This window comes from Argiope bruennichi, chromosome 9, assembly GCF_947563725.1.
Source record: "Argiope bruennichi chromosome 9, qqArgBrue1.1, whole genome shotgun sequence".
Lineage (NCBI taxonomy): Eukaryota > Metazoa > Arthropoda > Arachnida > Araneae > Araneidae > Argiope > Argiope bruennichi.
The window spans coordinates 90890483-90903326 of NC_079159.1; the positions used below are offsets into that span (position 1 = coordinate 90890483).

A 12844-nucleotide genomic window follows, 5' to 3' on the forward strand; every position below is an offset into this window, starting at 1 on the left:
TATTGTATTTTTACTTTGTGGTTTTTTTCTAATTTGTTATTTTGTATTTCCTTTCTGTTAAAATGGTATATCTCTTGAGCATAATTTCAGGGGATTTTCGGGTCACGAGGAGTCATTATTAGACTTATGTCTGTATGTCCTCACAGAAAAAATCCCTTTATTTGAATCCCTGCCTGAGGGTGACCCTTGAAAAAGTCTTCAGGCCGGATTCTTTTTTAATATTTTTTTAATAATTTTTTTTGTTTAATTTTTATTTGATTTGGTTTTTCCTATTAACTTGATTCTAATACTTTAGTATATATATATATATATATATATATATATATATATATATATATATATATATATATATATATATATATATATATATATATATATATATATATATATATATATATATATATATATATATATATATATATATATATAATATTTTCAAATAAAAGAAACAGGGAATAAAAATTATTACTTAAAAAATGCTGTATTTTAGTAAGTTCATTTAAGATTATATTTCAAATACAGAATGTAGGAGCGTAGTGCAAAAGGCAAGATTCAATTTCCAACAATTTAGTAGCATGGCGTCTTTTAATACTGCCAATATGATAATCCAATAGAAATGTTATAGTGCGTTTAAAAAGAATATAGCTATCTAATATACATTAAGAAAAAAAATCGATTTACCTTATGATGTTGGGTATGGCCATCATGATCATCATTGTCTGAAAGCTTTTCTTCTTAAAGAATTTCACAAGTTGTGGGTGTGGAAAAAACTTGGTAAAATCACGAAGCGAAGGTGGATATGCCTCGAAAAATGGTTCTTTTTTTATAATAATTTTTTTTGGCACAACCCTAGAAGCAAGAACATGGGGTTAAATCCGGAGAAGGAAAGGTCACATACCCTTAAAGCTGATCTCCAAAACGGACCGTGGTGGCCTGGTGGTAAGGTCTCGGCTTGTGAGCCGTAGAGTTTCAGGTTCGAGACCTCATTCCACCAAAGAACCGCCGTGTAAGGGGGGGGGTCTGTTGCACGATAAATCCGTCAGGGCCAAATATCCTCCCGTTGTTGTGGTGTAGTGTGGTGTGGAGAGGGGGGGGGTGCCAGCTCAGGTGTCGTCTTCGTCATCTGACCGCGGTTCAAAATGACGAGGTCCGTCCCAAAATAGCCCTAGAGTTGCTTTAAACGGGACGTTAATATAACTAAACTAAACCAAAACGGTCCGCCTTGTTTAATCCAAACATAATAAATTTCAGTCCCAGTTCCCTACAAATTTCTGAATATATATTCATACTGTTAAAATAGTTGTTTTTGGAAAAGAGTGTAGGTAATTTTTTTTTATCTTCTTATATTGCAATCCCATTTTACGCATCTCAAGGGTTGTTGGCTGTCCATCAATGATTTTTGTACATATATATACCCTACTGAACAAGCGTACCTTTTGCTTAGAAAAACATAGTCAAAATTATAGACATAATTATTATTTAGAAATTCTTTATACATTTATTGTGCTAAATTCATTTTCCGTCATACTCCGGATTATAACTTTTGTACCGTTTGCATTTTATATGAGGATGAGGATGAGTTTCTCATGAACTACCTTATGAGATGTTCGTGGGAAAAATGAGTATGAAATTATTTGAAATTAGTTGCATAGATGTTGATATGTCTTGATTTTCTTAATCAAGTACTTAGGGTCTGTTAACTTCACTCATGGTTTCTTATCCCTGTATTATCAACTAGCTCTGTTACTCTATGTTGATTAGCAATTGATGTATCTTAATATTTAATGGTAAACAATCTTTCATTGTCTATTTTGTTAGTCAACTGTGTTGACAGAAGACGTATTCAACCAGAAATTTATTCTCTATCCTCAGCTATACTTAATTTTACATTACAGGGAACGCAGAATTATTTATACTGTTACGAAATTTCCCGGGGTTCGTTTGGATAGTGGGAGTTATATGGTGTGGAAAACACTCAATCAGCAGGTGGCAGTAGTAAATGAATCAACGACGTTTATTTACACGAAGACACACAGGACAGCACAAAGACGACAGCTATATGCAGCTCAACAGACGATTATTTTCAGCCGAGACGTGCAGCATACACAGCAGCATACAAAACAGCATAAACAGCAGCATACAACCTACTGCAGACAGTAGCACACAGCTTTGTTCAGCACTAGCTTCACTCCGTCGCTGCTCCGCTTATCTCTGGAAGGCCAGTTCTTTAACGTCGGTTCCGATTACGACGACCCTGGCAGCCGCGGCCGCCTCCTTTTATAGGTCTCAGGGGGCGGGGCTAGAAGCCTCTCAATCAATCAGGAACGTTCGAGGCGTATCCCGGTGCCTACTGGACGGCTCGGGAAAATTCTCGATGTTTCGGGTATAATCTATTTTGGCGCCAAAGTCGCCAAGTTTGTCTCCAAGCTCTGGAACCTCCGACGCGACACCGGACTCCGTCCAATACAGATGACTGTAAAACATTCTTTCCGATGGTGGAACCAACTATGCTGGGAAGCAGCATTACAGATTCGTAACAATACTGTTCTAAACAATTTCAGTCCTTCGTAAATGATGAACACTGAACATACAACAAAGAAGTATACATATTCTTTAATTTAAAACTCATCAGATTGACTGTCTTACAAAAGTAAATTACATACAACAGAAAATTAATCTTTTATAAAAATCATTACTTATGGTGCACAGAAAGCAGCATAGCAATGAATTTTATAAAACAGCGATGTTCAACTAATTTTATTTTCGCAGGTGAATGATTATTTTCGAACTCAATGTCTAAGCGAGTAAAAAAATATTGTGTACAATATCAGCAAGTCAATTATTAGTCATACGAAAAAGACAAGATATATACTGTGTCTAAGCTTACTAGTTGATATATTCTGATGATGATTAGGTGTGTGCCAAAACTGGTACACCGGTAAAAGCTCATAAATAAAATAGAATTTAAATAGCTATCAAAGGACTAGCTATTCAATTTTTTTTTTTTCATAATCTTGTGTACTAAAAGCTAAAACAGCCAAAGAAAAAAAAAGGAACAAGCATAAAAAGTTGACATATAATAATAATTATTATAATATTAGTTGATATATAATTATCTTTATTGAAATATCAATTCTGCTAGTTCAAAAGGAAAAATCTTCGTAACTTGTGGAACTAAATTAGAAATTAATTGTGCCAATACTCATTTTATTAAATACATGTTAATGTTAACGAACTGTGTTTTTGTCAGTGAGACAGGCGAAGAACTTGATCCCTATGGATCCCAATGGGCTCTCCGATCCTTATGTCAAAATAAAGCTGGTGCCAGATACGGGGGAGACGATGAAGCGGAAGACGAAGACAATCAAAGCCAACCTGAATCCTCACTGGGGTGAAACATTATCTTTGTGAGTATTTTGCTGTCTGTGGTTCGCATCTCTTTAGCGAAACGATTTTTTCTATGAGATGTGTTTTAATAACAACTCTGAACCAAATTATTATACATAAAAAAAGAGTTTGTTTATATAAATACGTATCTGAATGATTACATATTCTTAAATTTCTGCAGCTGTTTATTTATCCTGATTTAATTTTTGTATTAAAAGCATTTTCTTATAATTGAAATTATTTAAACGATGACTCAAGATAGTAACAGAAATAACATTATAAACACCCTTCCCCTTCATTGAATAATCTGATTCTGTATCTAGCAAATCTTCGCAAAAGAAATGAAAATGATTATTTCTATACTATGAAGCTCTCATAAAATATTGTATTTATATAATTTGTTTTTGCTTTCTTAAAATCTTAATTTAACTTGTTTATTACGTTAATCTGTTTCTAGAAAAATAATTTAAAAAAAAATTTGGTTTTAAGTCGTCAATAAAAGTTTTAATAGGATTCAGATTTCCATTCTATTTTCAATCAATTCTCAAGGCATAGTTTTGAGAAATAAAATTACAGTAAAACAAAACTAAAATGTAAAAAAAAAAAAAACGTTTTTAAAAAACTTATGCATTTTTTTAAAAAAAAAAACTTTTAAGATGCATTTTTTAAAAATAAACACTGTATGCATTTTTTGAAAGATAAACACCGTATAGCATTGTATTCGGTTGACTTTTATAGTTTTGTGGTGTAACTTTCATTTTAAATTGTTAGCAATTTTATAGCTATTTTATGTTTTTTTTATCCAATCAATTATTAACATGTGGCATATATTATTAAATGTAGCTTTAAAGGCTTAACTAACAATGTGATAAAGATATGAAAGTGTATTGTGGCATCGTACCTTGTTTGAGTATATTTTAGAACTTGAAAGTTATATGAAATAGAAGAAAATGGCACTCATTCTGTTAAAAGGATCGAACATTATATTTTAATGCTAATAAAACACTATATTAATATTATATTTTATTATTTAATAAATATATATTGATAAGGGTGTTTAGTTAGTAGTTTATGTGATGATTAGGAATCATGTCTTTAGGAAGTAAAATGATATTTTTATAAAATAACACCAGTATTTAATACATTTCTATTCCACATATTGTTATATTCTTTAATTTGTACAAATTACAGATAAATATCCGTATAAAGTATTATTATGCGAAAATAAGTATTGATGCAATATTATTTTTCTAAGCCTTTATAACAAATATGATTTTCAAAGAAAAAATACATGTTATTTGAAATGATGCACATCGTGTTCAAGAATCCATCAAAAATTTCAAATATTCTTTTATTTTATGTTTGCTTTACTTATGTGTTATAAATAAATTTGTATGCCCATTTCCAACAAATTCATTGCTACAACTTAAATATGGTTTTGCTACTTGATAGCGACTTGAAACCAGAGGACAAGGACAGGAGACTACTAGTCGAGGTATGGGACTGGGACAGGACATCTCGAAACGATTTCATGGGCTCGCTGTCCTTTGGAATATCCGAAATCATGAAGAGTCCCGCCGAAGGATGGTTCAAATTGCTCACTGCCGAAGAAGGCGAATTCTACAACGTTCCAGTGCCCCCAGATGATAAAGACATTTCAGAGCTCAAAACACAAATGAAAGTAAGAGATATTATTTCGATTCTTATTGAAGCGTTTTCAGCAAAACTTTACTTCAACAAATATAAAGAATTAAAAATTTGCTATTATTTATTGCATTAATAAGCAGCACTTAAAACCTTTCCATTTTTATTATCTTCTGTCTTTTAGTCTCAAAATTCTTTTATATTTCATGTTTATAAATCTTAGAGAATCGTAAAATTATCATTATTAATTACTAGATGGCATTATTCGTATCACAAATTAATTACTAGATGGCGTTACTCGTATATGAAATCAATATTTAATTAATAATTAATGCATTAAGAACTCTAAAATTATTAAAATTTTACATAGGCATAGGAATAAAATAATTGGAGAAAATTTCAGATCTCTAAGATATTGGGAAGTAATTAAAATTTAAGAAAATTGACTGCAAAAGCCCAAGCTTCACAAATGTGAAACAACTCAAATTAAATAAAAGCATTAAAAAAGGCTTTAATTTTATATTAGATAGGTAAATCCCTTAACTAAATAATCCTTTTAAGAAAATATATAAAGAAAAAAAATGATCATAAAAAAGACAATATTTTATGATATTCGTATAAAAGCATAAAGAATGAAATTATAAAAAAAGGAAGATAAAAGAAACAATTGCATTTTTACTAGAGTCTATTTTTTTCATTTAAACCTTTTTTTTTTGTTGTTGTTGTCTTCTGATTTCCTGTTAGTTTGATTACTGCCATATTTGATGTTCTTATGGACTCTGCTTTTTTTCTTCATAAAAATACTTTGAAAAGCAAAAATTTATTTCTAGTCGCATGATATAATTCTTCATATTTTCATTTTAAGCAATTATTCTATTCAGGCTATTAAAATTTAAGAAAAGGAAAGTTTCTAAATCGATAAAATATTTAATTTGTTTAAAAAATTTGAATTTTTTTTAGCTATGAGTTATTTTTAACCATTGTATAATATAGCTGAAACACGATTATCATTTTACTATTGAGAGTACGAGGGTACAATTATTAGTTTTCTTAATTCAATACTCCAATAAAAAATTTAGTTCAACTGTTAAAAACCATCTTTGATTATTTTGTACTTCTATAATTTCTTTACTTTGTTGATTTTAATACCATTTTTCCCACTTTAGACCCGTATCTCCATGTCTTATAAGAAATCCGAAAAGATTTCCGCCATCACAGACATTCCACACAACATGGGGAAACAAGACGTCATTAGGGCTTCGGATTTCCATTTCATTATGGTTCTAGGAAAAGGCAGTTTTGGTAAGGTAAGTTCCTCTTTTCTTGTGACGGTTCCCACAGGTTTTCACACTAATGTAGTGAAAAAAAAAAAAAAAATAGAAACAACTTTATTTGTTTCATTGGGACTTAATTTTTTTTTTTGTTTATGCTTTAATTCAAAAGCAACTTAAGGTTAACTCAAATCAAGTGATATGTTGAAAGGGTTTTTCGTAACACTCAGTAATTGATGAATTAAAAATGAAAAGTAGTGAATACTTTATCAAATAAAGTGAGCTAAGTAGTTCAGAAGATTAGAAGAAACATTAAAACATCGTTCTTCAAGTGAATTTATTTCTGAAGAAATTTCATCGCGATATTTTTCTTCATTCTGAATTTCTCTATAAACTGGTTTTATTATATATGGTGTTGTATTCAGTTTGTTTTGATTGCTAAATTTTCGGAGTATTTAAAAATGTAAATAAGTAGGCGCAAATTCCAGCTTATCATGCGCTAGCTTGAACAGCGTTTAATTTTTAAATCTTATCTTTAAACAAAATCCACGATGGAAAAGTGATAAGGGAATTGAAAAATCTCTTTGCGGATTATCATCTACAAATTACTTTGAAGAAAATACATTTTTATTGACACCACGTTCTCTATAAACAATACATGTTACTGGCATTTGAAAATAGATATTCAAAAGAATGTATGAATCATGTTAAATGTGGATAATGCAGAGTGGTCATAGATAAACCTTCCTCTTTTCATGCATATACAGCTAAAACTTGTGAAAGGAATAGAACCAAATTTCCTATGCATACTATTGAAATCTGTGGAGATAAATTCTGCGAAAAAGATTTTGATACAATGTCTTATACACAGCGATAAAATCAGCATATTGAAAATGTAACGTAGTGTTTGTTCAGTATTGAAAGTATCGTCTGTGAATTTCTTGCTATATGTTATGTGTTTTTGTTTGAACTGTTTTTTAACTAAAATTTTACATATTTCATTTTTTGTTTTTGGTTGTAATTATTCATTTCAATGTTTTGACAGGAGTACATTTTTTATTGTAGAGTTTTTCCAATAATCCAGCAAATCTTTTTGTTGGATTTTTTTTTAAATCGAAAATCATCCTCTCATGGTTTTGATAATCTATATGTGAAATTCGGTTCCAGTTAGCTCATTAATTTTAGCTGCAAATGTTTCAAGACATGAAATGATTTTTTCTGACAGCCCTGGTGAGCATATCGAAAAAATAAAATAAAATTTTCTTGTTCTAATATCATTTGTCAAAAACGATAAATGCTTGTTGATGCTGAAATGCCGGTGAATGTATTTTTAAAAATATCTTTAACCTCTAATATGAAGTTTATGACATATAGATATTCCTTGAGTAGCGTTTATTAGACTTTAAATGATATTATGCGCTTGGTATATTCCGAATAACATATTTGAATTGCCTCATAATATTAATATTTGATTTTCAGTTTCTATTTTAAGCAGTGTTTTAGAATTTGCTTATGCTCTTTGAGAAATAAAGAAAATAATTTTTTTGAACTTTTAATTAAACTTTTTTCAATCAGTGCATTGCATAGTGTAGTTTTCAAGCCACTATTTTACTTGCTTTACTTTTAACTACTTTAAAAACTTTTCGTTTTCCTTTTTGTAGGTGATGCTTGCCGAAAGGAAAGGTACCGATGAATTATATGCTATTAAAATTTTGAAGAAGGACATTATAATTCAAGACGATGACGTGGAGTGTGCGATGGTAGAAAAAAGGGTTTTAGCTTTAGCAAACAAACCACCATTCCTTGTACAGTTGCATTCTTGTTTCCAAACCATGGTAAGTGTGCGTAAGTGAGATGGAAATATATTTTATTCTTCATTCAAAAGTAAAAATCTGAAGCAGGTTTTCATCTGCTTTTGTTTAACTTCTGCGCTTTAAAATTTGAAAATATTTTGATTCAAATGATATTCAAAATTTTCTGAATATCTTCAAAAAAAAAAAAAAAATGTGACAAGCATAAGATAGGAAGTTCGGGTGAGTTTCGGAATATCATTTATAGAATGCATATTCTAAAAGAATAATGCGAAAGTCTTCAATAATGGAATACAATTGAATTTTTTTTGCAATATTTTGTACTTTTATGCAGTTTTTTTAAAAAAAATTACTAGCCCAAGTAGGGCAGTCTAAAATATTTTTATAACCAACTATATAATCATATACTATATAATCAACTTCTTTTAGAACTAATGAAAATATAGTCTGTGAAACAAATTAAATAAATGTTTAAATACTAAGCTGGGGAAAGAGATATAAAGTTAAACTGCTGTAGCTACTTAGTAAATAAGTAGATCAATCTATCTACATCTTCATAAATAACCTCAAGATATTATGGGTTTTATTTTGAACTGAATTGGTACAATTTTATACAATGACATTTGTGAGATTTTGTGTTGTTCATTCATTTACAATTACAAAATTTTGGGAGAAGTTAATAATTTCTAGTGATTCTTTATTATTATTGTAATATTACATCACCCCCGTCATCGTGGAATATTAAAACCAAATAATTAATTAAGGCTTAGTTAATGATTGAATTATGAGTGTAGATATTGTTCTTCTGTGCTCTATGGAATAGCACAGCTTTATAAAAGAACGAGTAATAATACTTTTCGATTATGAATGTAGATATTGTTCTTCTGTTCTATATGGAATACCATAGCTTTATAAAAGAACGAGTAATAATACTTTTCGATTCTTGTTGCTACAACGAAAATAAAACTCAAAGACCATTATTTATATATAAACAAACTGTCTTAAAAATGCATACACGTTTGGCACAATTATTTCATGACCTTTAATATTATATATCGGAATTTCATTGCTTATGTTGACTTATTGATATATGGAATGTGTCAGTTATCTGTATAGTGGGCAGTATTCGAATTCTTAATAATTATTCATCATCTGCTTATATATAAAGTCAGCAGTTGAAATTATAAACACCGCAATGCAAGTGTATTTTCTAATTCATAAAATTATTAATTGTAGTTTGTCTAGAACAATAAACATAATTTTTCATGTATGTCCACAATAAGAGATGTATTGGTATGATACTGGGGATTGGATTTTGGAACTATATCTTCGTTCTTCAAGTATGGGGATTCCATCGAGGTAAGCCCCACATCAAGATAGTAAATGGAGGTGATTCTACACTTTATTTTTAACTATTTAATATAATTAGTTGCCTAACGCAGCACTGCTACAGACGTAAGTGAACATCACAACTCTACTTTCTAAAAAAGAAAAGTGTAATGAATCGTCTTGTCAGTTAACATCTGATATGCTATATAATTTTTTTATGGGGGTTTATCATTCAGTAACGAGCCTAAATGGAGATTAATTGATTAGTTAAAACTTTTAATTACAAAAATAAATCTTATGAAGTTGTAGTGGTAACATTATAAGCCAGATAACAACTTCAGGAGAAGAGTGTACACTCTTCTCCGGAAGTTGTTATCTGGCTTATAATGTTACCACTACAATAAGTGAAATCATGAAATTTATGAAAGGTGACAAAATTATATATTTCTATTCATTAATTTGAGTTGTGGAATTGGTGTATGTTATTAAACGATTGTGTAACGTTATTCAAAGTTGTGGTGGCGGGAAACTTTCCTCACAAATTCTCCCCACGTTGGGCGCCAATGTGGTGGTATGTAGATTATTATGATCCATGCAGGAAGCAACAGGACGAATGTTTTTAGGAACATTTCTTTTAATAATCACATTCACGCACTAAACAAGCACAAACACAAAGACAAGACATTCACGTGCGCAGCTTTACAGTTCAGCATCACATCTCATTCTAATTACAATCGCAATGCACTATGGTATGACATATGGAATGGCCTAATCAGGCATCGCCATCTAGTATCCAAAATAACACCACCTCGCCGGGACGGTCTTCGTTGGTGTAGGGGGAGGATGTAGCAGTTGCATTACTCTTATCTTCTCTTTTGGATACTAGATGGCGATGCCTGATTAGGCCATCCCATAGTGCATTGCGATTGTAACTAGAATGAGATGTGACGCTGAACTGTAAAGCTGCGCACGTGAATGTGTTGTCTTTGTGTTTGTGCTTGTTTAGTGTGTGAATGTGATTATTAAAAGAAATGTTCCTAAAAACATTCGCCCTGTTGCTTCCTGCATGGATCACAATAATCTACATACCACCACAAAGTGATATTCATTTTTGGGATATTTTTTTATGTTTTTTATTAAGCGTGGTTGGCAGTTGGTTGATATGAAAAAGAAAAAAAAAATGAATGCATCTTTAAAAAATATGTCTTTTTATAAAATATATTTTTAGAACACCTATACTTTATTCTCCAATGTGGACTACTGACTTGAAATGATGAATGGATAATTATTATGCTGTTAATCATGAGAAATTTGTCATGAAAATCAAATGTGTTAATCACGAGAAAGTTAGTATGATAGAATAGTATATAAAGATTTAGATAACAACAGAGCAATAGATAAGGTAATGTTAAAAGTGGGTTTTGTATTACTCGGTAACCATCATAATTAGTAAATTTCTGATTGTTGTATTTTGTTTTTAACATCTCCAGTAATACTCATTTTGATTTGTATTTTCCAGGATAGGCTATATTTTGTAATGGAATATGTAAATGGAGGTGACCTTATGTTTCAAATACAACAGTGCGGCAAATTTAAAGAACCCGTGGCTGTGTATGTGTTATTACTTCAATTGGAATTTAATTCTGATTTGTAGATTTAGTTGGATGAAGAAAATAACAGTAGCAATAAATTATAATTACATAAAACCAATAAACGAAGATATTCGACAACCTTTTAATATTTATCTTTTTTTTATGTTCTAGGTTTTACGCAGCTGAAATAGCAATTGGTATGTTTTTCCTTCATAACAGAGGCATAGTATACAGGTGAAAATCTCTCTTTGTTTTATCAATGAGTTATTAAATTTAGAAAAAAAAAAGAATTTGTTTTCAATATTTCATAATTTGAAATCGGAGAAAGTTTAAATTTTCTTTTTCTATCTTTATAAATTTTGCACTATGAAATTATAATCACAGTAAAGAACGCTTTTGTCTAAGGTTTATCAAAAATGTTTTTAAATTTTTTTATAAAAATAAAGTTGAATAGATAGAAGAAATTATATACACTGTGTATTTTAGCAATTTGAAGAAATATTGTTCTGGTAACTTCTGTTTTTATATTTAAAATAAAATGCTATCATTTTGAATGATGAAATAAAGTTTTCTGAAATTTTTTGCATTAGAACATTGAATGAAAATGAGTATTATAATTAATATAAAGTTGTCTTTAAAGTGTCTTTAAAATTTTATTCTACAAATTTATTCTACAGATATAACAATGAATTTCAAATGATTTATTTATAAACTGCTGTTAAATATACAATTGGTGATAAATAACTAAAATTGATCATTTCTGTCATGTCGAATAAAATAATTTTTTTTTCTTAAAAGTCGTTTTTTTCCCCCCCATTTGTATTAATATTTTCATATAGCGATATTTCAGATAAATGTTATAGCACATTTTGTTTAACATTTTATTAATGAGAAATTCGGTTCTACAGCAACTGTTTGCAGTTCATAGGACAGATAATGAAAAATCATATAATGATAGTCTCTATATATTGAATTCACTGTGCTTTTCATATCAGTTTTCTCTTTGTTAAATGCTTTTAATTACAAAAAAGAAAGATATTGATTCCAAAAATTCTACAAGTATTTTAAATCCTTTCAATGGAAAGTTTTTTTCATGAATTTAAAATTTTATCTTTTTTTTTTTTTTTTTTTTTTTTTTTTTTTTTATGAGCACAACAGTTCTTTGAAGACGCTCAACCACGCTCGCTTTCCAGTGTTTTCTATCCCCCGCAACTACCTTCCCGTTCTTTATTCTCAGAATACTCAGGTCTCTCCATCCACCTAATTGGAGGTCTTCCTTTGGCCCGGGATCTCATAGGAATGTTAAAAGTGGATATTTTGAAGGCGCTGTTTTCAGGGCTTCTCCAGATATGGCCGGGCTATTCTAACCTATTGCTCCGGATAACTAGTGTTATTTGTGGTTGCCTATAGAGTTTGTATAATTCAAAATTGAATCTAGTTCGCCAATATCCTCTCTCTAGTACTGGGCCAAGCATAGTTCTAAGGATCTTTCTCTTGAACATGTTCAAAGAATGCTGAGTGTCCAAGTTAAGAGTCCAAGTCCTTGCATCTTTTCATACCTATTTCCATGTTTTTGCAAATGCTTTTATAAGATAATTTTGTCATTTTTTATATCATATTATAAGTTTTTGCAATTATAATTTTTTTTTACAAAAAAATTCATATACAGTTTGCATAGAATGACAAAAAGTAGGATTATAGCTTTGCGGCTTTTTCGTTATAATCAGACTACAATGAAAAAGATACAATTGAAATATTTATTTTACAAGCGAAATATCGCAAAATCCTATATAATTTTTAATTATTCAGA

The 12844-nt window shown here is 29.9% G+C and overlaps 1 protein-coding gene across 1 annotated transcript in view; it reads left to right on the top strand.

The window, feature by feature from the left end:
* Positions 1-12844, top strand: part of LOC129983940 (protein kinase C, brain isozyme-like) — a 113704-nt gene that overhangs the window by 76592 nt on the left and 24268 nt on the right. The window contains exons 6-11 of the mRNA XM_056093668.1: positions 3251-3407; positions 4840-5068; positions 6198-6338; positions 7964-8137; positions 10962-11053; positions 11206-11268. Of these exons, the coding sequence (XP_055949643.1) occupies positions 3251-3407; positions 4840-5068; positions 6198-6338; positions 7964-8137; positions 10962-11053; positions 11206-11268 (856 nt within the window). The remainder of the gene's footprint in view (positions 1-3250; positions 3408-4839; positions 5069-6197; positions 6339-7963; positions 8138-10961; positions 11054-11205; positions 11269-12844) is intronic.